Genomic DNA, 25560 nt, shown 5'->3' with positions numbered 1-25560 from the left:
TTTAACATTTCAGTTTGTCATAACATTAATTTGGCCTAATTATAACGTGAAACAATATTTTTTTAATTGATGATGAAACTTGCAACGTACATCTGTTAACACGATTACAAACAGAGATAAATGACACAGAGTAGAATAAAGTAGCATATGCATACATTAACTAGGCTTCCAAAATATACATACAACCCAGTCTAATGGAAATTTGTATAAATTGAAAAAAAGAAACCCCGTGGTAACGATACAACCAGAAATAGACTCTGTCGTGCATATAATACTCAGTTTTCACGTGCATATGATAGGTGTGTACCTAATCCTACCTTTTTCTTACAATACACGCCAATGTATGCGTAACTACGAGTTGGCCTGTATCTGGTATACTGTTGATACGCACTTTTATGAGATCAGGTTGAACTTAAAGATGTTAGATACTCAGAGGTCTGGGGACACATTAAAGTTCATTATCTGAAAGACGAAGAGTGAAAGTCACATTCTTTCCCTTTCACCAAGCCTTCGGCTTCGACACGCGTGTTTTTTCTGAAAAGGGCAGATGTCCTCCCGGCACTCCCAGCAGGGCTGAACATCGTGGCCACCAGAAGCGTCGAGATGGCACAGGTCGCAGCCCTCGGTTTTCGTCTTAACGCGAATCATGCGTCGAAGCTCCTTGCGTTTAGCGTCGTCCACGCAGCACGCCACGTCAACCACGCTGACGCGACTGGGGTCCCACACGCAGTCCTCCTCGCGCCCGGACTTGATGGAGGAGATGTTGCTGTTTGGTGGAACCCACGCGCAGTCGTACCCGTTGCTGTGCCACGATTTCTGGAGAGGATGATTGTCGCAGTCTATTTTCTTCACTTTCCCCACACGCACCCTCAGTTTGAACACGACTTTGTCCTTCTTGTCAGTATTGGGCGGGTAGCATTTGGCTTTCTCGATGTTACGGCTGACATAAACCCCGGGCCCCAGCATTCCATCTCTAGAGGGCTTAAACCCTTTATCAATTATGGTTTTGGCGATTGTCAGATGTGTGCCGTGGAACATTGTATACACGCGACCTGACTTCGGTTCCTGGTTCTCGGACAGAGATTTACTGCGGTCTTTAACAGCTTTCCAGCCGCAAAAAGACACGCCTTCCTCCATTCTAGAAGTAAAAATAAAAACGGCAACATTAATCGATTGATTTGTACACCTACTAAAACAACGTTTTATGTTTAAAATGTACTCACTGTTGCTAACCTTCTTCTGCACCACCCGGGAAAGTTCTGCTTTCGATTTCGTTACCTAAGAAAAAGAAAAAAACGCGAGATTTCCTTTTGTTATCCACGATACCATAAAAGAAGTCTAAATTCTTACAGGTAGGCTTCGGTCCCTCTGGAACATCTTTTCCTTTCTGAAGCACTGTAACAACTTTACAACTTTGTCATTTGATAAACCATCTATCACTTTTGACAATCCATACGTATAACGTAAAATGGTAATAAAACATAGTTCCTAAAAAAGTAGGTTAAATGCTTTATTGTTATTAGGCTATTCTTTTTTAATGATGAGAAGCATCCATTCCTGGGTTTTAAAGCAGTCTTTACAGGACATATCCACCAGGGTACCCCATATCCCACCTAATTTCCTGCGAAAGAAAAGATTTTGACACAGGGCCTATTTGTAAGAAGAAAAAAAAAGATTTTTTTATATTTTGGATTTTACATTTTCACGTGCCCTTCATCTTAATGTGTAAGAAAAATGACCTTCCTCTTTTTTCTTCCTCACTTTCCTCGCAGTCATATACTTTAATAGGGCTGTCACACTCTCCTTTTTTTTCAACAGTGCAGCTTTAATAGTGTACTCTGATCTACAGTAGATGCAAATTATTAAGAAACGTCTCCAAGCCATTTATTTGCATTTAACCAAATGATGAAGGCTTCACAAGCGAAACCATGTGAAGGGTATGAATAGAGGTGCGTGAGCTTGACCATACATATATGTCTACTTAGCTTTTTAAATCTTCTTTCTTCCTTTGATATAATGAATGTGGTCTATGAGTTCTGCTGGAACAGAAAACTAAACTGAAGAACTGAGAAACTTCACAGCGCTCGGCTAAAAGTATGATGGAGACAGGTGAGAGTTACAGAGAAGAAAGCAATTTAATACTATCTTCATTTAATTTTGTTCGAAGTAAAATTTGTAACGTGTTACTGTCGGGGCTGTAGCTACATTTACATTAAATGTGCTCACGTAAGTATTCGTAAATTATAATTAAAACGTTGTTGTGTTACAAATATATGTCGAGAAAAGCATATTTGTATATATCCCAATAGCTCGCTTGATCGCCCTTTTCATCTAAATGCTGGCTATGTGTCAGACGCCTAGGCTAAAGCTAACGTTTTTAAGAAATAATGCCTCACTGAAAAGTAAATGTAGGCTATATTTTTAAAGAACTTCGGTGTTAAATGTAAAATAACTACCAAAAGAAACTTTAAATACGCTGACATGTGCAAATATGTGCTTTGGCTAGCGGCTTTTTTAACAAGCTAAGTTATGATAAACCTAATTACTAGGTAAAAGCTAACGGAAATGGTAAGCAAACAAAAATAATGCGTGGATATCAGTGTTTGACACTCTTGTGTCCTAAGCCCGAATTTTTGTTTGCGGCGAGAATAGTGTTTTTAGAGAGTAAATAGAGACTGGCTAAACGCAGGCGTTTTCTGCAAACTATCCAACAACTGTAAGCATTTCAAGCCCTCTCTTGTCTCTTTCTATATGTCAGCCATTTATGGCTGTTAACGGGTGGATTATGACATCGGTGTAAACGACTGTGCACACCCTAAACCACAGGTGTGTGTCTGAGAAAGATACTAGTCTGTAGCTGAGAACTTCTGTTTGCCTGAGGATCTGAATTTGAAATCTGAAGATCTAAAACGATGCCAATACTGCATATTATTTTGTGTTTACAATTATTTTTCCTCAGGCTTGGGTGTAAACATAGTTAAATGTATTCTCTCGGTTACTGTACATTTACAGATTTACAGTAGGAATTCTTAAGCTAGATATACACATTTTGTTGTTTTCTATCGAAGGTTTAGCCATTGAGTGGGTAATGTTTAAACAGAATTTTACTGCTCTACAGGAATGCTTTGTTTAAATGCTGATTAAACTCAAAATGCATAACTGTTAATCAAGAGAAGTTACAGTGCATTACACCTGTTTTACTCACAGTTGACACATCGAGACCATGCTCTCATCAACAAAAGAATAAGACTAGTGACTAGTAGGCACATAGAAATGCATAAAATGCATACTCTTAAAAAAAAATAATAATTATTCAGTCTATTACTTGCAAATTCTTCTTCATGTTTAGCAATGTAAATTCTCAGTGCAGATTCAAAACCCCTTGAACAAGAGTTACTGGGGAGCCCTATGTTACGTGTGTTTAATTCTTCAATAAAGCTATCGGAATGATTGCACAGGTTTAGGTATAACAATTTGTGATTCATCGTTTATTTAAACAATATAACATGAAATTATTTAAAAATAATTCGCATAGCAAAGCCTGCCTGTGAATGGTAGTTTTTAAATTGTTTTATATTCTGAGAAGAAATTACATTATGACTATGAAACTAACAGTTAATATTTAGCATTCTTTGAGTAAAATTATGTAAAAATACTTAAAACCTTACTGTGAATTTATCTAAAAATTTTACATGCCTTTATTTTATGTATTCATATAAATATATTGCCATTATGTACATTTATTCTTGGTTATTTAATGAAAATCAGATTAAACCGAAGTTCCACAAAAGTAATGCTTTGTTATTCTTTCTTTTTTAATGCCATAATCATTTGTAAATACATTTCTTTCTTCCCACAGAGTATTCCAAGAGAGTATACCAAGGTGTCAGAGTCAAGCATACAGTCAAAGATCTTCTTGCAGAGAAGCGATTACGACAAACAAATGCACCCCGATTCAGTGTAAGTTTGCCATCATTCTAACCATCAGGTCTGGCTTTGTCACGATAATCCCAAATCCATACGTGTTGTGCTCTGTCTTTACACGACAGACAGCATCTGAATTCAAGAACTTTAAATACTTGTAACTACATTACAAATATAATATATCTCGCACACAGACACACTGTTTAGAGCATCCATGCTTGTCATGTCCTCGTTACTTTTTTTTTGAGATAAACATCAGGCACACCTGCCAAAATCAGATCCACCTTCCTGAAAGGGGACAGACGGGTATTGTTACCAGCAGACGGTTAAACCCAAGCCTTGACTGAGGTCATCACTGAGGGATTTGCTACAAAATACAAAAGAACAGACAGTCCTTGTGCTCAAGTGAACTCTGGCAGCAAGTTGTTGTCTGCTGTTGTTTTGCTTTCTGTCCTTATTGAAGCTAATGGACCAGTTGGTTCATGCAAATGCCTCAGACGGGGTGGTTGGCCTCAATATATATCTGAACAACAGACTAGCACAGAGGTACACATTACTTATTCCGCACGATAAGCAAAAATCACTAGATCGTTACAGAAATAAATACTGTGAGAATTCCCTTTAAAGAGTGCAGCATGCATCGACTGCGAGTTTCTAACAAAGAACGATATCTACTAAACAAATTAACTTAATTCCACTGCGTTCTTCTCCGGCACGTTGCAGAGTCAACTGGGATATGTTCCCAGTCATCCAATGATTTCTTTAGATCCTCGTGGCAAAATCTCATGAGAAGAGTACACACTCCACCGGAGGGAAGTGTACATTCAGAGCGAGGAGGGGAGCGCTGTTGTGACACTGGCAAATCATATTCAAATATCCTCCCACATGATTTGCCTGGCTTTCAACAGAACAAGCACTAAAACTTGCGCCTTCCTGTCTTTTTCTCCATATTCTCAGTGACTGTAAATCAGACGTAACACAAAGCAGCCCACTGGGTGTTCTGCGTTTCTCTTCGCCTTTACATCGTGAGGAGATTCGTTGCAGGCGTTGTCTTCTTAAGTGAAGTTTATGAGAAATGCACATACAAAGCCTGCGTTAGTGTCAACTAACTCTCTAATGTTTTTGGTTTTCAGACGAGCAGCAGTTCCTCTCAGCCAGCCTTTGTGCCAATGCCCGGTGAGTCCGTCTGGTAAAGCTTACACACACCTAGATATAATTAAATAGTCAGGTGTGGTCAGTGGGAGGCTAATTCATCTTAAATCAGTGAGTTAGCCGAATTTCCTGCTTCCTCTTGCAGGGTCGCATGTGCTTCCTGGTTACTACAGTATGAGAAGATCCTTCCTCCCAGACTCAGATCTCTGCCATCCCATGAAGCAGTACTCGCCAGACACTTACTCTTCTGCGTTGGGAAGCAAGGCCTTCTCGTACGACCATCCCTCCACTTATCCTTCCTTCATCGATAGCTACTACACACCTGATTCATATGGAGACTACAGAGGGCCAACATCTTATACCACCAGTGGAGGGTCACTGTTTCCACCATCTACATTACCAACACTACTACCAAGTCTGTCTGGAGAGACATCGTCACACTTGCACTTGGTACTTACACTTCCTGCAGCTGATATTATTTGAGTCTAAGACATACAAGAGTTGCCATGAAAAAGAAAAATCTCTAAAACTTAAGTTCTGTTTGTGTTCACGTTGGCTTCAAACCATTTCAATTTAATAGCTCAAAAAAGGGAAAGAAATAATTATACATTTGTAAATATTTATAAATATAATGTTTTTTTGATTCCACATCACATGGCATTTACATGACCATTCAAAGTTTGGGGTCAGAATTTAATACATTTATTGTAATACTTTTATTTTAAGGACAAATAAAAAATTCAATGTAATTGATAAATTGATCCAAGGACATTTATAATATTACAAAATATTTCCATTAGAAATAAACACTGTTCTTTTACATCTTTTCTTTATCAAAGTAGTCAGATTTTTTTCAGAGTTGCCACAAAAAAACTCAAGTGGCGCAACCTTGTACAACATTAATATTATTAATAATTAATTGTTTCTAGAAATCAGATTGATGAGAATGATTTCTAAAGGATTGTGTGACACTGAAGAGTAATGATGCTGAAAATTCAGGTTTGCATCAAAGAAAAAGAATAAAAACATAAAAATTAAATAAATACATTGGAAAAATGTTTGCAATAATATTTTACAGTATTACTGTTTTACTGTATTTTAATAAATGATTAATTATATAAATATTAAATATTTTTAAATAAATACTGCACTGGTGAGCAAGAGGCTTCCTTCAAAACATTAAAATCTGTTACCGTCTTGTTACGTGATTTATGTAGACAGTTAAAACAAACATTCTTCAATATTACTCTGACATATCACAATTCATTTTTTAACGAATTAATAGTGTCACAACATTGACCTGCTTTGTATTGTTTATAATGAAAAGAATAATGAGCAATGGTGTTTATCTACCCTACAGAGAGACCCTTGGGATCAGGCCTCAGAGGACGCGGTCAGTCAGTCAGAAGTCATATGTCCTGAGGGTCCGGCCCCGTAGCAGACTCACCATCCCTGGGAGGACCTGATTCTGGAAGCTCCTCTCCATACCGTCTACCCTCAGGGCGCAGCGGGAGCTCCATCCCATCCAGCTCTCAGACTTACACACTACAACCCCTAGAAGATGTCACGTACCCTGCAGCATCTTACACCTCTGCTTCCAGCTACTCTTGCCCCCCGTACATGACGACACCTGGAGACCTGGCTGTGGTGAAGATGACACCAGTCACCTCAGAGGAGGCTAGCGGTGGAGTGGTGTCTCTCAGTGACACTACATCCTGGGCTAAAGATGATGGAACTGGCTCCTGGTTGTCATATGAGACTAGGAGGGCTTTTTAAGAGGCTAAAATGACAATACAAAGACTGTGTGGACTGAGCTTTTGTAATGACACAGCATCTTTATTCTTATAGAGGATTTTATAGGTCAATTATAAAGATGACCTCAAGAAATGCTGGTCACATTTTAAACTGTTTGTATTGCTTAATGATACAGCAAAGTATGTGCCAATAGTTTAGTTAATTCGAAGTCATTGAATTAGAATTAATTAGAAAGCAATGCTAGCTTTTTTCCTTTCTTATATTTTCACTTGTAACATTAGCCCTCAATAATTGGCCACGAATATATAACTCGCAAATAACACCGATTTTTTTTTTTTAAACAACAAGTATGACTTTTGTCAGGAATGCCAAATAAACAATAAAACATGTTTTGGCTTGAAGAAAGTGTGTTATCTTTATAAAACACAATCTGATGTACCAAGCATTGGACATGAGTGCTGTTGTTAGGACGCCACCGAGTTGTTAAGTTAAGGCCCCCTTAGTGACAGGAGTGGATGAGGACATAAACACATCGCCTGTTCAAATTTATCTTCCTTCGATCGACCTATTTCTCACAAGACATACATTTATCAAGCGACTAAAATGTCAAAATAATTAAGAAATATTAACGTATTTTTAAAAATGTACAATTCAAAGTGCGTCATTTAATTTGTAGTAACTTTTGTTAGGGCTTCTATATGTGAGCCACCGCGTTGCTAGGCGCTTTTTGTTTTTGTTCGTCTGAACGGCGGCGCACGTCAAAGTTTCAGAAGTTTGTTGTGCGTTTACTATGTAATGTTAATCGCGTTGCTGTTCAGAGGCTAGCTGTTTTCGGTGAAAGTTACTTTAGCTAGTAGCATATCCAACTTTAGCTTCGTTAAATAGACGTTGTTTTGCGGCTCACATTAAGTCGATCTCTGAAAAAAAAAAAAAACATACACTAGCTAGCTTTAGCCTACCTCGCTGTGCTTATATCCTTATATTATTAAATTGCGAAACAAGCCATGGAGAGAAAATTGCCTAAATGATATACGTGCGTCTGTCCACTTTATACTGACTTATACTAGCTTTTTACCTAAAAGGACACCGGACTTTTCCTCCGGTTAAAGTTTCCTCTCTGAATGATGGATCAGTACCATATTTTGGAGGTTATCGGGGAAGGGTCATTCGGTCGAGTGTACAAAGGCCGCAGGAAGTTCAGCGGCCAGGTGAGCGCTGCACGTGCGCAACGATGTTTGTTTGTTTGTTTATTCCCCCCTTTTCTCTCTAAAAGTGCAACACCACAACATTCCCTCCACATAAATCAAATCTCATTTTGGACAGAAGGGAAAAACGGTGTTCATCACCTTATAAGAATCAATCATTTTAGGTATAAATTAGCTGGTCACTTGTTTTATATTTACAATAAATGTAAACTAGGCTTCAGGTTTTGGAGTGTTTTCTCTGCATTCAATGGTTTTCCTTTACTTTAGCTACACATTTAAAACCACGGCTCCATTACACCGACAAACAAATACAACACAAATAGTAGGTATAATGGTAAAGACAGAGCCTCCCTGTCTGAATAACATCAACCCTTTTTATTTTCTAGGTTGTGGCTCTGAAGTTCATTCCCAAAGTCGGCCGCTCAGAGAAGGACCTTCGCAGTTTGAAAAGAGAGATTGACATCATGAGGGGGCTTAAGCATCCCAACATAGTGCTGCTTTTAGACAGCTTTGAGACAGAGAGGGAGGTATGCTTGTCACGACTAACTCCCAAGCCATGTTACATTTTCACTGTTGCGTCTCTAATCCATAACCTGGTGCTTCCGGTATAACGGCTTGCTGAAATGATACATAGCTCCCAGGGTTCACAATTTTCACATTCAAATCTAGGGAATAATTCTCGTTGGCAAAGTGTAGTTTATGTGCAAACGTTAGGATATTGGCATTGGTACAAATGCAGTAAGCTTGTGACTTTGATCGTCCCATGAAATGTGTGACTGAATTTGTGTCAGAGGAATAATTAGAGCATGTCTTCCTCTGGCAGGTGGTGGTGGTGACTGAGTACGCAGAGGGTGAGCTGTTTCAGATCCTGGAGGATGATGGGAGTTTACCTGAGAATCAGGTACGTTGCACTGTTTGACTACCAGATGTGTTAGATTTGTAGCATTTTTTTAAATAATGGATTTATTCATGCAAATAAATTTCAACTATCTTAAGGCCTGGTTTGCATTTGTTCATTTATAGACTTATAAAGCGAATAATATAATCTCTAAAGCATACAAATTGGAATAAACATGATAACATTTAACCTTAAGTAAATGTATTTTCGAAAAAAAACGCAAATAGTTCATCGCTTTTATTTCTTTGATTTGATGACATGCTGAATTGTTTGCTGCTCAGACCCCCTAGCTGGGACACCCTCACCTGCTAACCTGTTATTTTATATCTTGTGTAGGTGCGTGAAATAGCCTGCCAGCTTGTTTCTGCCCTGTATTATCTGCACTCCCATCGCATTTTGCACCGTGACATGAAACCACAAAACATCCTGCTGGGAAAAGGAGGAGTGGTAAAGCTCTGTGACTTTGGGTTGGTGTTGCCAATTGGTGAAAATACTTTAGTGCCTCTCTCTATATATATATTTATTTTACAGTACATAGCATTGGATTCTCGTTTTAAAGGAAACTTATGTTGGGCATCTCTGAAATTAATCTGAATTTTCATCTCAAATGTGTTCTCCGGTAGCATAGTGGTGTTACGTTCTCTTGACTCTTCACAGATTTGCTCGTGCCATGAGTGTGTCCACCTTGGTGTTGACCTCTATTAAGGGGACGCCTCTATACATGTCTCCGGAATTAGTGGAAGAGAAACCTTATGACCACTCAGCTGACCTTTGGTCTCTGGGATGCATCCTCTATGAGCTCCACACGGGGGCGCCTCCGTTCTACACCAACTCCATCTTTCAGCTGGTGCAGCTTATAGTGCGAGATCCAGTGAAATGGCCAGAGAACATGAGCCAAGACTGCTTGGTACGGAGCAGTTGACTTTTCACATCAATGCCTCTGACCAAATTAAAGCGATTTTGTTTTCGCACAGAGATCCAAAAAAGCAGAAGTGTTTCTTTATGTCATTTTATGTGATGTATAATAATTAGTATAGGGTTTCAAATCCTTTAATTTTTCTGTCTGTGGGTTCTCTTAATGTAGAGTTTTCTAAAGGGGTTGTTAATGAAAGACCCAGAGAGGAGGTTGTCATGGCCTGACCTGCTTCATCACCCTTTTGTTGCAGATGGAGTTTTGAGTGAGGACTATTTAATATTTATTTTTCTCTGCGCACACACACACACACACACACACACATATCATTTAAATAAAATAAAATTCATACACACATTTATCCAAAGCAACTTACAAATGAGGGCAATGGAAGTAATCAAAATATAACAATTCTTTGTTAGTTTTATATAGTTTATAAAATATAAAACGTATGTAGTTTTAAATATAGTTTTACATGTTTTTGAATTAGCTTTTTTGTATTTGTTTTCATTTTTATATAAATTACTACTTTCAATCTTTATTATGTTCTTTTGTCATTTTTATTTAACATAACGATTTTTATTATTTGCAGTTAGTAATATTATACAAATTAAATATAGTGCTTCCGCTTAAGCTAAACTAAAAAAACTAGAAATGTCACTTTTTTTCACCTTTTTTTACAACATTTTTATTTAGTGGTCTTGATTTATTTCAGTAGAACATCTAAGTTGTTTTAGTTAACGATAATGTGAATGTGATCTATGATTCATTCCTCTCAAATATTGCCCTATGAAAATATATATATTTTTATTTAAACATATCTTCAAACAAATAAAACTCACAAAATATGATGCAATTTAAATCATACATCTGAGAATGAGACCATTTGAATTTATCTAACTTATTCTGTCATGTTGTGTGCCGTGGTAGTGGTTTCAGATGAGCATTCAAGCAACCCCCTGACAGTTTCACCCAGCCCCGACCTACAGGCCCTGAAACACCAGCAGGCTGCTGAGAAAACAACGGCACGCAGCGGAGAGGGCAAATTACTGCGCAAAGCTAGAGAGCTTCGGGAGAAAGAGAAGATTAACAGACGGGTAAACTCATACTGCATCTGCGAACAACAGCGTGCATAAACAAAGAAGTTTGTCTTTGTTTGTTTTCTCCGATAAAGGGTTGTGCATCTGCGCGTTTCCTTTTTAATTCATGTAATTGTTGCTGTAAAATTAACTTTATGTAAATGAAATCAGTGCTGTTGTTGGTGAGATTTGTGCAAATTTGAATGTTTACTATACTACAGAGGAAATGTGTCTGAGAGGAGCTCTGAAAGTATCAGCCGCTGTGGAAGTGAAATAATGAAACCGCGTTGGGTCTTGTTTTACTAGGAGACTGCGAGTGGAAGTGCTGCACGCGCCAGTCAGACACGCTGTAAGACAGCTTCTGCTGGAGGAGCCCCCACCACTGGCCACTCATTGGGCAGCACCTTTTCAGTGTATCAAAATTCATCTCAGCCAGCAACCAATCAGCATCAAGCAAATGACAACAGTGTTACCAGGTAGTATTTCCACCTAGAATTTGAATTTGAAAACCTGTGGGCCTCAACTTAAAAATGGGCATATTAACAATGCTGCGGTGACAGTGAAAATAATGCTTTGACCGGAGCGAAGGAACGAATGTATTATAAAACCAAATGTGAAATAAAATAACCTGTTTAAACCTAGGATAGCTGCTATTGTGAAGACTCATATTTCTGAAAGCTAGAAACTCATTGCAAATGCATTATCAAATGTAAGCTTATGTTGTAGAACTAGCCGACGTAGAATTGCTTTTAAGTGCTCCCTTCCTCATGTTCTTTTTTCATAAGATGGCCAAAAAAAACTTTCATCTCAAGTATATTTAAATCATTCAGTTGCGTACACAAATGTGCTTAGTGTTTTTAAATTGAATTATACAAAATATCTGTATTTAGTATATTGTTTGTTGAATGCTGAATCTGTACCGGCCACGTGATGTCGGTATGGCAATAAATACTGTAATATAACAAAAACATCCCCATGTTTCTTTTTGTTTTTAGAGTGCGGTCAGCTCCGCATAGAGGCCAGATAAGTCGAGACTACGAGAGGGAGTTCCCTTCGGTTGAGGTGGGACCCCGGCAGGTCCTGAAACGCCCTGGACACACACGGACCAGTCTGGCTTCTGTCAGGATGGACAGTGAGGTTGTTTTGTAAAACTTTATATTTATAATTCAAACACAGCCAACTGCTAATGTCTACCGCTAAATATAACCCTATTTATCGTGCAGGAACAAGATATCGACAGTGATTCGGAGTGGCAACGATTGCTTGAATTACGTGATCAGGGCCCTGTAAACACCTCCATTCTTCAGAGGTTAAAGACCAAATTGCTTGTTACCAAAAACCAGGTAATGTTCTGATAAAAATCGCAATTCAGTTGGTAAGTGAGTGCGATTTAGTGTTTAAAGACTCACGATCTGTCCAGCTATTGGCCATGAAGGGTGAAGAGGCCTCATTAATTCTCCAGCCACTAAAGATCCTCAGGAACATTGTTCAGAGCTGTCAGTCTGGTGATGTTGAAACGCTGGGAAAAGAATTGGAACTGCCTCATATACTGTTCAGGCTGATTGAAGACATCCTGAACATCCCAGATCTAATGCAGGTCAGAAAAATGCAGATGGAGTATGTTCTTCACATATGTTTATATTTACAGAGGGCTCAAAAATAATAGATACATTCTATACATTGTTTATAATTTACAATTTATTAAATATGATTTTGTTAATTTCATTTGATTAAAAATATGTTTTATTAATCGTGAAATAAAATGTAGGACAGGATATTTTCTTTTTATAATTTAATTTGATCTCATACTTAATTTCTGACTGGTTGTTTTTTTGTTTTTGTTTTTTTGCTAAAGGAGTTTCAGGGTGAGACGGTATTGGGAGATCTGATGAATGTGCTCATAATGTACCTGGAAAAGAGCCCAGACTGGGAGATAAAGGGGAGAAGGTATGGATTTATGAATTGTTTTTCATGTATATTTAAAATATATTTCTTCCCCAGACTGAAATTGTTTCTACTTTCATTACTTGAGTAAATCTATTGTTCCCTTATTTGAAATGAAAGAATATTTAGCGTTAATTAGAGAACCCTTTGTTGGGCTGTTGTTACTGCTGCTGGGCTTGTAGTGAAATTTTAATCTTAAGTGTTATTTTATAAAAAATATTTTCTCTCATTAGAGCTGAGGATCTCTGTCAGCTATTTATATCCGTATTTCTCTGTCGAGACCCAAAGCGCTCGGCGGTAAGTGTCTCTAGCTAAAAGATTCTCTCTCTAGCTTGCATCAAAAGCACTTTTAAACTGGAAAAATTAAATACAACAATCGTAGGATGCCTGGTTTCATTTGCATTACAGTTGTGATTTTGCGGTCTCTCCTACAGCTTTTGGCAACAGCAGTCTTAACCTTGTTCACTCGCCGCGGTATATCTGTGAATGTCAGTATGGAAAGGCTTACAGACTTTTTGGGGAATATTTTGACAGACACGGCAGAGGTACAGTTTCATTATTTATACTGTGAATAAGGGTTAACTCTGTTTGGAGTAATTAATGTCACTGATGTGATGAAATCCAGTGTAGTCATTCCCTACTCTCTTTCTCTCTCTTTCTTTTCCTCTCCCCCTCCCACCATCTGTCTGCTCTCTCTCCCGTTCGTATAGGCGCATAACCCCTTACCTGCAGGTTGGGGCATGTGTGACGGCCTTCTGTCACTGATTCTCCACAGACTATCTGAGGTAATTCCTCTCAGATTAATTCTCCTAAAATCTGCGCTTTGTTGTTTAGAGAGGCAGATAATCAGTTTGTCCGATTAATTGGTTTCATATTAAACATACAAAAAAACGACACCGGTTGAAGCCTCAACTGAATAGCATCTAACAATGGTTTTTACAGATAAAGGACAACTGTCCGTTCTTCTTTTGGAAAATGTCTAGTTTAAGATTGAGCCTTATATACTTGCATTATGTAATATGCAAATATATTGCAAAATGTAATTATTGATCAAATAGAAATACTGTTGATAGTGCATTCATAAATAAATCAACATTTAAAATCAGAAATCAGTTTGTCATATTGCTTATAAGAGACTTATATACTTGCATTATGTAATATGCAAATATATTGCAAAATGTAATTATTGATCAAATAGAAATACTGTTGATAGTGCATTCATAAATAAATCAACATTTAAAATCAGAAATCAGTTTGTCATATTGCTTATAAGAGACTTAAACATAAAACATAAAATCTAAATAAGCACTGTTATTCATAACTATAGTGTTAAAAAACATATCTTTTTTTGTTATGTGCTGTACATCTCAGTGTGATGAATTATTGGAAAAGAAAAAAAATGTAAGAGGGGACTTCTTTTTCTATTTATTGCTTGTTGATTGAATTTTGAGATGTAGGTGTTGCACTAAAACTGAAGCAACAGTCTGTAATTTCACCAGAAAATTAAGTTACGACAGTTTGATTAAAAATTCAAAAATTCAAAATAAAAAAAAAAAGACACATTAATTTCTCCAAAAGATCAATAATATGCGTTTACAAAATAGATGAATATCATCTGCTAAATTTTAATTCAAGCTAACTAATACGCTGTCTAATTACTCATTTTTTTCTTCACTCATAAAAGTGTGAAAGCAGCCTACTGCTCGACTTTAAGGACTCAGAGCTGTGGCTCTGCTTGTGGGTTCAAGTAAACGCCTCTCTGGAAAACACAACGTCCCAGAGTTCCCATTTCTCTCCTAACGGTACCGAACATCAAGAGAACATTCACTTATTTCTGTATTGCAGCTTTAATATACCAGTAATTTAATAACAAGCTTTTGTCTCTTTTTTCGTGCAGGTCTGTATGTGTTCCTTTCTCTCGCTTTATTGGTTTTCTCCAGCGATCCGTATAACTGCATGGCTCTCCTGTCAGATAACTCCACAAAGTGCTGCTCTGCCCTCAGCCACCTTCTCACCACCAGTTGGTGAGTTTCAAACTATGTCTTTATAGCTTACTAATGGTGTTTTTCACAGTTTGTTTGTATATCAGTGTTTATTTGAAGTGAATCAAAGAGGTTTACAGTGTATTTCTCATACTTCACAGCAGCGCTTTATTGCTTGAGCGCGATCTTTTCTGGGGTGACTCAGAAATAAACAGCCTATCAGTGATGAGCTGTCATCTTCTCTGCATCCCCTTCTCTCTGGAGTTACCCCTAGAAAAACTTTTTTCTGTTCTCCAAACATATCAAAGCTCGAATATAATGGCCGGTCTGGTTAAGGTATGGTTTTATGAAATGCAGTATTTCAGATGGCTGATGTCTGTGTTCATTAGAATATCAGAAATGTAATTAATTGTGTTTTTTTAATTTTTTTTGCTGACTTGTCTTCTCGTTCAGATGATTCAAACGCTTCCCGTTGGTCTGGTGGAGCTTCCGTTGTGTCTTCTGAATCGTCTGCTGGTATCTGACCCGCAGCACACTGCTCCATGCCTTATCACTACAGCCCAGGCCTCCGCTTTCCTCCCTTACAGCACAGAAGACTCAGACAATGGAGCAGACCACACTCAGAATCAGCTTAACCACTTCGGGAATGGTGTGGAGCGAATTAAGAGCAACGGAATCGCAAAGAAAGTCAAAATAGATAATATCAAAGGTGACTTCAAATCAAAGAAAAGGTTAGACAGGTTTAAAGGCAACACGGATGCATCTAAGGAAAAAAATGATTCCGTAAGGACACAATACCAGCCATCCAGAAACAAGATTGAGAAAATCAGAGAAGGCCAACCAAAACCCAAAATATATCCACAGAATACCATAAAACAACTAAGACATGAAATACAGCAGCAGAGCGGTTATATAGAGGAGATCATGGACAGTTTGGAGATGCATGGCAGTTCTGCAGGACACCTCCAAGACCTCTCACCTCAGCCAGGGTGCAGCATCAGCTGGCTTATAGACAGTCTGGAGGAATTAAGAAGTTGTGATCAACCAAAGATCTCCACGGCTAAAATTCGATCCTCACCAGAAGAGGTCAGAACAGCAGCTTCTCTGTTGGCTGTTCTGCTACAAAGTGAACTTCTCAGTGGGTGTGCAGTTGAACTCCTTATCCTTCTCTCCCAGCTAACCCGTTATCTCAACCATCAGTCCTCCTTCTTTTTTCCTGTCGAAACCACCCAACTGCGGTCTGCATTGCGCCACCGCGATGATGGAATCAGAGCGGCCTGCTGTGGCTTACTGGGCCACCTGGGCTCAGGTGTCAGGCAGGTCATTGGTGAATCAAAGTTAGACTTATTCCAAGATCTTTTAGGTTGCTTATGTGATCGTGCTCCGTCCGTTCGCAGGACAGCCTGCAAGGCGGTGGGAAACTGGTTGAGCGTAATGGGAAAAACCGATCTAACTCTTTCTTATAAAGATTTCAAGAATACGGGTGACGGTAATGCCTTGTCAGTACAAGACAAATTGAGGAGGACACCAGCAATGGATGGCGTCAGACATAGCGAGAGAGACGTATGGATAGAGCTCGCCATAGGAGCTGCCCGTCCCCTCGTGTCTCTGCTATCAGATGCTGATAATGTCGTTCGACAGCACTGCTGTGGGGCTTTGGCTAACCTGGCTGCGTTTGGCGGAGGGGATGGAGCACTTCTCAATACAGACGCTCCAGGCGTGATTCTCCAAACTGCCTGTAATGATTCTCATCATGCAGTGCGACGGGTGGCTGTGGCCACTCTGCGTGCGTTTAGCCAACAAAACACATTACTCCAGGTAAGAGCTGTGTGAATCAGTTTAGATGTTTGGGGTATATAGCCGTGGTGTACATTACACTTTCATAAAATACACGGTTGCGCAGAAGGGCGCAGTTCTTGGCGAATTGTATTTAAACACTGAAGGAAAATGAATATAGCCGCTTTTGTGCCGTATTGCATCATTTTGACAATTGTGCAAAAAAATTGAAAGACAGACAAAGCTGGTAAAAAAAAAAATCCTTACTGTCATTTTCACATTTTCCTCTTCCTTTCCTCAAGGCTCTGAGGTCTCTAGATGCAGGAAGAAAACTCAGTCGCACATCCCAAAGCTCTTTATTTCAGAGGGATTATCAATGGCTTGTCAGCAAGTTGGACGGGTCGGTTGAAGGAAAAACATGAACATCAGCCTCATAGTTTGTGTGTCAGAGAGAGGATGTAATGTCACATTATTCAAATATGGATTGCTGTGTCTGTGGCTGGAAAAGCTTTCTTTTTGTCTGTGTTTATTTGATCTGTGATCAAAAGAGTTTGACTACATATTCAGAGAAAATGGCAGAAACTCACAACATCCTCAAACAATAAACGTTATAGCTTGCGTACATTTAGATACATTTCAAATGTAAGCGTTTTTATTAGAATGTGTCCATTTTTTATCCCCACACGTAGCCTGTATTTAAAACGGTTAAGATTGAGTTTACTTTTTTTTCTGTATATAATAACAAAAATGCACTTGTATTTTTACGATGTGACTATTTTGAAGCCCTAATTGTTCGCATTTATTATTTCCTATTTCCTTTATATCAATTTAGCCCAGCCCCAAAAATAAATTATATCTAACCTGTGTATCGAGAAAAAAAAAAAACAGCGACGTTTCCTAAAGGATATATTGCAATGGCGTAAAATGCAAGTCTTTAATGAGGATGGAAATGTGATATTCGGATGTCATCAGTCACATTTTTATTTAGTTGTTTCTAATCATTAAATAAATGAATGAACATAATTCCTTAAAAAACGTGTCTGCCCTGTGTATGTCTGGCGTGCGATTTTTATTTTCGCTTTTTTGTTTCAACTAGACAAATCGTCTTTACCTGTAAAGTTTTTCTAAGATGGCTATTTTATGTGGGATTGAACGATTTAACGTCCAAACTTTTTACTTTTCAAACACGTTTGTCACAAGAAAAGCATTTTGACGTGTTTCTGAAGTAGGCCTATACTTAACCTATGATTAGACCGGAGTTTGTTTTTTAAAAAGAGCGATTTAATCTAAAATAAATCATAATTTTAAATACATTTTGAGTGCAAAATCAGATTTGACAGACGTGAACTAGGCTACTAAACGAACACTGCAAATCTTTATAGGGAGCGCATTTAAGGTACAGCGCAGATTTGTTTTATTAATTTGTCGTTAAACCACTTAAACCCTTTTTTTTAAAGATGCTTAGAAAGATTGATACGTTTTTTTAAATCGAGGGGAAAAAATTGGTCGTAGCGTTTGAGTCAAATTACTGTTTTTATAAGCAGATTCAAATAAAATTACACTCGCTTGTTCGTCTTAACACTCGAGCACAGAAATATTTAATGCATATAATTTTATTCAGTGGCACATACGAGCTGTCTAAATATTTGCGATCTTCTGTTTTCGCCTCACGGCGTGGCTGTGTGTGAAAATGACGGAAATCAAGACTACCTTTACATGCTGCTCGCTGAAAAGTAAGAGAAGTATCGAACAACGCGCATCAGGGTTGATCGGTGTTCAGAAACTATAAATAACCGGACCCGTTAAAATAGCCTCGACACTATCTGAATGAATCAACCGCTGCACACACACACACACACACACACACAAAAAGACTTTTGACGAGAATAAAAATAGTGTTTTTCCCAATTCCGGCACCTTGTGCACACAGCTCTGCCTGAGTCCTTTATTAAATAAAAACGTAAATGTTTACTAAACCGAAATGACTGTCACGACACAATGAAAATTGCAGTTAATAATAACACGCAAACGTCTCAAGAATACATTTATTTAACCACCATACATTTGTATGATAATCGTGTTAGGCTATTCTTTAATTCTTTTTTATGCCTCACACACACACACACACACACACACACAGAACTGACGGTGTGTGGAATCATTTGACTTTCCTTTTCCTCCACATCGTGCTTTAGTGAGGATAGGGAATATCTGCTCCATATATTCGCCTTTCAAAGCTGTAAACAATTTTCCGGCCAAACAAGGGATAAACTCCGTTTATCCGTTAAACTCAAAGTCTACCGATTAAGCTCTAAAAATCTCACACGAAGCCACCATCGCCAAAATGCACTGCTGCTGACACAAATCACTTTATTTGAATTCAATGGAATAACATGAAACACAAAGTAATTAATCGGAGACGATACATCGAAATGCCTCGTACAAAATGACTTAGTCTTAGTATTATAGCTGGTGTAAACTCTTGGAAATCGTGTGCCTTCGTTTTGGGTTGTTAAAAAAAAAAAAAGAAAGAAAAAAATAATAATAAAAATCTCAACTTCACAAAATGACCGTACAACACAGCGCATAATTAGCTATATTTCATAAACGTGATTGTATACCGCCCAGGAAAGCATATTTCAAGTCGATATGCTAAGCTCTCTCAGTATCTAGGTTGCTTATTTAGAGGAATTAAATGATATTTGTAATATTGCTACTTAGTAAGGTACACGCCACACTTCGGTAAAAAAATGCAATAAAAGGAATAAAGAGAAACCAATCCAAGCCTGATTTGCAGGTGATTTCTTTGATGTTGTTGTAATTGTGATCAATGCATGTCTCCTTTTTGAGCAAGTAGAAAATCACTAGACAAGTAATCAGAATAAACTCCTGAAATTGACTAAATTGTAAACAGGAAAAATCAAAACATTTGTCAAAGATTGTGCATGATCGCAAATGCAGAAATCATAACTTTAGTCATTTACATTGTTGATGAAATATTGCTAACAAGCTGGGAAGTCTGCAATTCTAAAGCCACCACAATCATTTCAGTGATTATTAAAAAAGCCATATCACTACAAAGATTTTACCATCTGTCCCCCAACACACACTTGTACATTAGAGCAAACAAGCTTTATAAAATCACAAACCCTGATTGTAGTCGCAATAACAGCAGAGACATTGGGCCAAACAGCAGTTTGTGAATCAAATGCCACTCATTCACCTCTAATGAAACGTGTTTGCCAAGAGAATATAAAACAGGACTTCTTAAGCAAGAAAGACTTTTGCAGTAACATGTCATTCAGACGAAAGGAAAACAAACATTCTTCATAAAGAGCCATGAAATCTTCAGCATGCAAGAACAAAAATACAGGGAATCAACACACATAACATTATTAGGCAGTGCCATATCTTCAGCATCGAGTTACAAACTGACATACCTCCATGACTTTGGACATAAATCGTATACCTGAGCTGCAGGACTAATCTAAAATTGGGGATTCAAAAACACATCATCAGATTTGTTATTCCTGAGGGAAATTTATTTCAAAAAGTGCTTCCCCTGAAACTCAATATATACGAAACAGATTGCTTTTAATATCAGTGCTCATTCCTTAATTAATAAATGGAAGGAAAAAAGGAACTACCAATGCTGTACTGATTGTACGCCATTAGTATATTAGTACCATAAATGTTGAAACTGCTAAAAAAAATTAATACAAATAAATAAATAAATAAATAAATAAACAAACAGCCTCTGTATAAATTAAAATCAGTGCAGGTCATATGCGGAACTTGTGATATTACCTTACAGCCTTTTCTAAATAAATGAAGATGCGTTTCATTCGATCTTGCCTTATTCAGTGTTGATTTCTGTCAATCCTGAACAGTGAACGCTCTGTTGTTAAAGCTCATTTATGGAAACCAGAAGATTAGCCGTCTGGCCACTCTTGCGGAAAGTACGAGAAAACAATCAAAAACGGCTGTCGTTACAGTCAAAGACATAATCACAGTGCATATTGACTGATTTGGAGTTATTTCTGAGAACGTGGATGTCTGTGCTGCAGCTGTTGATGGACTTTGTCAGTTTGTAACGAAAATTAAATGATTGAGTAACGTGCAATAGTACAACCTCCACCACATCCTAAAAAAAAGAACACATTCAGTCAGAAAACATTCCAGCTCAAATCTCCATTGCCTTTCAGACTGCTAACAATTCTACTTGCAGGACCATCGTCAGGTGGTCGAGCTTTTGGTCAGGCGCTGGTTTCCTGTTTGAGACGTTGGCTGCGGGCCTTGTACACCTCAATCAGGAGGTCTTTCACGTACTGGATCTCTCGTTCCACCGATTCTGCCTTGTCCCGTAGCTCACGGTTTCTGCCCTCCAGACCATGAAGCTGTTCCTCCAACGAGTCCAACTCCGCTCTCTTCCTTTGGCGATACCTGTTAAAAACAAGACAGAGGATCGTTCGGTTTTACTTACAGAAGGTGATGTCTTTAAAATCCTACAAGCAGCTGCTTCGTAATGCCCGCAGGCTCTGTAGTCTGAAGCATACTACTATTTTACCTCTATCAAGCATTTTGTACTTTCACGACTAAATGTAATTTCAGAACACCACCAAATTACAACTGACACCATCGTGATTGTAAAAATACTCTACCTGTGAGCTGCAGTCTTGTTTTGGTCTCTCTTCTTCTGTTTGCGTTCACCGTGGTTCCCTTCGATCAGCGGCACCTCGAGGTCCGGTTTCACAATGCAGGGGTCTTCTTTCAGCCCACAGACTCCTCTGGCACACGGGGACCCCATTTCAGGTCCGTGGCGGTCACCGCTCAGGCAGTCGGGGCTTTGGCCTTCGAGAAAGCCACAGTGGAAGTTATGTTGCCGGTGGATCTCTGCGCTCTCCGCCTTCACTGGGTCATTGATGGCCCCGAGGAAGCTGTGGTAGGCCTCTTCTTGGGATGTACTTTGGAGGAAACAGCTTTCGTTGGGTTCCGTCTTCCAGGGGATGTTGGCCTTGGCATCGCTAGCACCATTCTTGGCTTCGCTCATCATCTCCATCTCCGCGCTTCCTCCTATGCCGCTTAAATTGACTTCTCTGACGCCGTACATCATCATTTCGTCTTTCTTGTGTGGAATTTGAATTGATCCACTAAAGTTGTACCCACCGCCGCCGCCGCCGCCACCACCACCACCGGCCTTGTTTGCACCGACGGCCTCTTCCGTGTAGCGGCAGTTCTTCTCCTCTTTGGGTAAAATGGCGCACCTCCTGATCTCCACTGCACTGCCTAGGCAGTAGCCTTTGCCTACCACCCGCTCATCTTCAGCACAGCTGTAGCTCCCACCAGGTGCAACAGCTGAGTTACCTGAGGAATTTCCTTTGGAACTCCAGATGCTACTCTCGTAGCTGTCACCCACCCTCACCCCATCGGAAACTCTCTTGCGGCTGCAGACGTTGCTGTTGGGGCGGCTGCAACTGTAAGGGGCATGTCTAGGAATCTTGGTACGGCCAATGGGACCCCCACAAAAGCTCAGCAAGTCAAGTTCCCCAGTTGCCAGGGTAACAAGTAGAGGGCTGGATTCGGATTGGTTGGAAGTAGAATATGATGCGTAGGGCAACTGGTAATACGACGGTGGACCAACTGCCGTTGGACCCTTGTCGCACTTGCCCAGTTTGGAGGCTTTTTCTGGGAGTGGGTCAGACAGGAAGTAATCCTCCAGCTGAGCAAGCTCCTCTTGCAGCAGAGAGGTCATGACCTCCAAATCTGAGGGCACCTGGATGTCATGCTGGAGGGGCGAGGGGGGAAGGGATGCATTGGGGGAGGGAGAGGAGTGAGGGGTTGGGAGGTAAGAGGAGAAATCTACTTCTTCCGTCATCCAGTCACTAAGACCATCACCTATGGGGAAAACAGAGGTCAACATGTTAATCATTGGCCTAAAGACCCAATGTAGTACAATTATTTAAACCAAATAAACAACTATACCAGCAGTATTTTAACAACCCGTTAAAAACAAGTAAAAAAAAACTAATCGCATCTCAGCGTGCTTACTAAATCCAAAATGCGAAAGGTAGCATTAAACTAGCATGTTATCTACAAATAATATAAAATAGATCCACGTTGGTAGTTTTACTCACTGTTCAAGGAGAACGAAATGTGCTGCAGTGCGGTGCCCACCTGAAACTGGGAAAAATAAAAAACTGTATTCACTGCAACTCACCAATTAAGTGCTGGTTCTCCTCTGGCCCCTCCCCTCTGCGCCCCTCCGATTGGCTGTGGTTAGCCTGTGGGTGAGAGAGAGTGAGGGGGTCTGCCGGGCAGACGAGTAGAGTCTTCCAAATGGGTGCTGACATTGTCATCATCCTGTCCGTTGGTCCTACGATTCAAACGTCCGAGCTTACAGTGCACGATAGTGAAGTTTGAGAGTTGAGCCACAGAAAACAGGGCTTGGTGCGCATTATGAAACCTAAAAAAAAAAAAAAAAAAAGGGAAAATATGATGAGGGGCGATGCGTTACAACGCTATGCCTATGGAGGTTTGGGTGTATCTGGTATCGAGACGACACTATCACACCAACCGTGATTCTTCAATTGCTAATCTAGGATGGAGGAAAGGAGGGAAAAAAATCATTATGTCCTAGTTGGTGGGACTTTCCATTCTAAACTTATCCTGGCTCTCCTAAAATATCTAAAAATATCTCAAACTGACCATAAATCCATATTTTCAGAGTGTTGAAAATTAGACATGCAGTGCAAACTGAGTAAAATAACTATAACCCCCCTATTTCGTTACGGCATCAGCTGAGACACACTGGTGATTAGCGAGGGACCAATTTAGAAAACTACCACTCTTCTATCCATCAAAGTCCCTTGTGCCCACTTAGGGGAGTTCTACTGAGATCCTAGAGAACCAGGCGAATGCTCTACTTGTGGGAAATTTATTAGCAGCCTAAATATACAAGACACACACAAATGTAAAGCTTCTTCTGGTCATATTTTGGAGCTTGCCAATAATAAATCACAATATCAAGAATTTTATTCTTTTTTTGATTTAATGCATGTTTTAATGCATGATTTTCGGACTAGCTTTTGTTTGTATGATACAACCTGAAGCGCCACCAAACGCTCTAGATACCTCTGCACCTGAACTGATGTCCAGTTTGTTTACAATCTAAGGTCAGACACTGGAGAATAATATTTTATGCTGACAGAGTACAGAAACAACTTTGAAAAACAGCAAAGAGCAGAAATAAAAAGCTTTATTCTCTTCTTATTTTGCAATCAAGCATTATAAGTCATTTTCTAGTGGCATGGCAGGTGCGTAGGGTGCAGACGTCTCTGAACTGGATGTCTGAACTTGGCCAGCACGTGGGTTACAATCTATGACGTAATGCGAAACCAAAGACAGCAATATTTCGTGGAAGCTTTAAAAACGACACATGCTTTTCGCAAAGTGGCATTTTTTAAAGAGCACACACAACATCCGCTGCATGCAACGTGCAACTATGCATTAACGCGTCAGATTTCGCTGTAAAAATGGGCAAAAGGAAATCATTTGCTAGGAAATAATGACAGAAGAACCTGTGTAGCCTCGGCACTATTGTTTAGACAGACAGGCAATGCATCTGTTTAACGCAGATAGCCACTGCACAAAAAGCTGTTGAACAAGCAAGTCTCGCTTGAAAGTGCGTAAAAGAATAGAATGTGTGTCAAAATAAATTAAACACGTGAAAATGCTCATTAACTAGGGCAGACTGATTACGGTGGGGTCATTCCTAAAGTTGAAAAACAGTGCAGCAACGAGCTGAAAGGAGTTACTGAAACTTTTTCCAATAAGCAAGACAGCAGTGTGCATAAAACAGCGCCTAAAGCATTGTTGCAAGTGACAACACTCCGAACAGCACTTAAACAAAGGCAACACACCTAAAAACTACAAAGCCAAGAGACAAAACAACAAAAGCCCGAACAAAGGAGCAAAAAGTAAGAAGTTGTACTTACTCCATTCTTGCTTAAATGTTTTGAGCTTAGGGTGCGTTGCAAGAGCAAAGCACGGCGTTTCTTTAGGATCGAAGACTCTACTAAATTAAAAAGCCATGTCTCCTTCGGAGTGTCTAGGACTGAAGTGCTGTTGGTCTTGCTTTGTTGTGATGGAGTTGATGACTGAGAATCGGCTAATTGAGTCAATGCATCAGGTCACCCACACCTAGCAACCAGCTGCGTCACGCGGTCAGCCCCCCGTGCTATAGATTCCTCCGCCCTATGGATGTATTGGTCGAGATAAATTTTACACTCCCGGCTGGTGAAAACGCCCACAAGAATTAGCGCTCACTTTCTCAACGACTTCCGAGAAAACGCAAAATCCCGCCGGCACATCCCCTAACTTAAAACTACTACGGGTTTGAGGCTCTGAGAGAAGAATGTGTAATGAAAGCGGCTGTTCGCTAGAGTTTGAATGATTGTCATACACACAGTTGCAGTATCTGGTTACACATAAAATATTCACAGCGTAACACGCATAGCACACTCTCCCGTTCAAATATGTATTGTTTCACAGGGACTACTTGATTTCTTCTAGCGAGGAAGAACACTTTCTGCTACCCAGGAGATACGTGGCTGTTGTTGCAGGTTAGTTGCATCAGCGATTCGAGCTGCTAGCAGATTCGCTGGTCGGACCGAACTTGTCGTGCAGCGATTGGCTGGAGAGGAACTGTTGTGCTCTCTGATTGGCTGCCGCCAGAGAGACGTTGCTTCCCAGTGGTCTTCGGTTTTCCACTCTCCGTGCACATGTTTCACGTAAACATCCCGAGAGCAAATTCTGAAAGTGGTTAAACTTTCATGTCGCGGAAGGGCAGTTTACGGAACTTCACTGACAAAACATTGTAACATTAGTTGTGGCATTTGCTAATACGCGTTTTAGAGCTTCCCTCTCAAAACGC

At 39.5% G+C, this 25560-nt stretch overlaps 4 protein-coding genes across 6 annotated transcripts; 2 read left to right on the top strand and 2 right to left on the bottom strand.

The window, feature by feature from the left end:
- Nucleotides 1-42: 42 nt before the first annotated feature.
- Nucleotides 43-1327, bottom strand: gig2o (grass carp reovirus (GCRV)-induced gene 2o). Its single transcript, XM_043240242.1, has 2 exons — nt 1224-1327; nt 43-1138 (listed from the first exon to the last, which is right to left on the bottom strand). Exon 2 carries the CDS (start codon nt 1135-1137, stop codon nt 484-486), a length of 654 nt encoding a protein of 217 aa, XP_043096177.1. The 5' UTR covers nt 1138; nt 1224-1327; the 3' UTR covers nt 43-483.
- Nucleotides 1328-1922: 595 nt separating this feature from the next.
- On the top strand, nt 1923-7220 carry c5h11orf53 (chromosome 5 C11orf53 homolog). Its single transcript, XM_043238627.1, is given in 6 exon segments — nt 1923-2109; nt 3860-3960; nt 5058-5100; nt 5222-5526; nt 6437-6497; nt 6500-7220. Coding segments are annotated over 6 exon segments (876 nt in total). The 5' UTR covers nt 1923-2096; the 3' UTR covers nt 6853-7220.
- Nucleotides 7221-7453: 233 nt separating this feature from the next.
- Nucleotides 7454-17663, top strand: stk36 (serine/threonine kinase 36 (fused homolog, Drosophila)). 2 transcript variants are annotated; one of them, XM_043238357.1, is made up of 20 exons: nt 7454-8039; nt 8423-8563; nt 8860-8937; nt 9271-9401; nt 9592-9841; nt 10019-10112; nt 10778-10944; nt 11233-11402; nt 11922-12063; nt 12150-12269; nt 12347-12523; nt 12782-12873; nt 13104-13167; nt 13305-13415; nt 13581-13655; nt 14555-14672; nt 14768-14894; nt 15017-15188; nt 15306-16670; nt 16931-17663. In XM_043238357.1, exons 1-20 carry the CDS (start codon nt 7953-7955, stop codon nt 17048-17050), a joined length of 3801 nt encoding a protein of 1266 aa, XP_043094292.1. In that variant the 5' UTR covers nt 7454-7952; the 3' UTR covers nt 17051-17663. The 2 variants fall into 2 exon arrangements, with proteins under 2 accessions (XP_043094292.1, XP_043094291.1); XM_043238356.1 differs by having other exon boundaries at nt 7455-8039; nt 15014-15188.
- Nucleotides 17664-18964: 1301 nt separating this feature from the next.
- atf5a (activating transcription factor 5a) lies at nt 18965-25147 on the bottom strand. Of its 2 annotated transcripts, XM_043240227.1 has the most exons (4): nt 24623-25147; nt 22846-23091; nt 21290-22523; nt 18965-21071 (listed from the first exon to the last, which is right to left on the bottom strand). In XM_043240227.1, the coding sequence occupies exons 2-4, from the start codon at nt 22985-22987 to the stop codon at nt 20885-20887; spliced, it is 1563 nt and encodes a 520-aa protein (XP_043096162.1). In that variant the 5' UTR covers nt 22988-23091; nt 24623-25147; the 3' UTR covers nt 18965-20884. The 2 variants fall into 2 exon arrangements, with proteins under 2 accessions (XP_043096162.1, XP_043096163.1); XM_043240228.1 differs by lacking the exon at nt 24623-25147 and having other exon boundaries at nt 22763-22893.
- Between the last annotated feature and the right edge of the window lie 413 nt (nt 25148-25560).

The sequence above is a fragment of the Puntigrus tetrazona genome, chromosome 5, assembly GCF_018831695.1.
Source record: "Puntigrus tetrazona isolate hp1 chromosome 5, ASM1883169v1, whole genome shotgun sequence".
Classification (NCBI taxonomy): Eukaryota; Metazoa; Chordata; class Actinopteri; order Cypriniformes; family Cyprinidae; genus Puntigrus; species Puntigrus tetrazona.
The sequence above is the reverse complement of the archived record's forward strand: the minus strand, read 5'-3'. Positions and strand labels throughout refer to the sequence as shown.

Bases quoted from the DNA above. Each gene is read 5' to 3' on its own strand.
- gig2o (XM_043240242.1), bottom strand. From the start codon at position 1,137: ATGGAGGAAGGCGTGTCTTTTTGCGGCTGGAAAGCTGTTAAAGACCGC.
- stk36 (XM_043238356.1), top strand. From the start codon at position 7,953: ATGATGGATCAGTACCATATTTTGGAGGTTATCGGGGAAGGGTCATTC. The intron at 8,040-8,422 runs GTGAGCGCTGCA...TTTATTTTCTAG, and splicing joins GCAGGAAGTTCAGCGGCCAG to GTTGTGGCTCTGAAGTTCAT. The intron at 14,895-15,013 runs GTGAGTTTCAAA...CATACTTCACAG, and splicing joins CACCTTCTCACCACCAGTTG to CAGCGCTTTATTGCTTGAGC.
- atf5a (XM_043240227.1), bottom strand. From the start codon at position 22,987: ATGATGACAATGTCAGCACCCATTTGGAAGACTCTACTCGTCTGCCCG. The intron at 22,524-22,845 runs GTGAGTTGCAGT...TTTTCCCCATAG, and splicing joins GGAGAACCAGCACTTAATTG to GTGATGGTCTTAGTGACTGG. The intron at 21,072-21,289 runs GTAGAGTATTTT...TGTTTTTAACAG, and splicing joins AACAAGACTGCAGCTCACAG to GTATCGCCAAAGGAAGAGAG.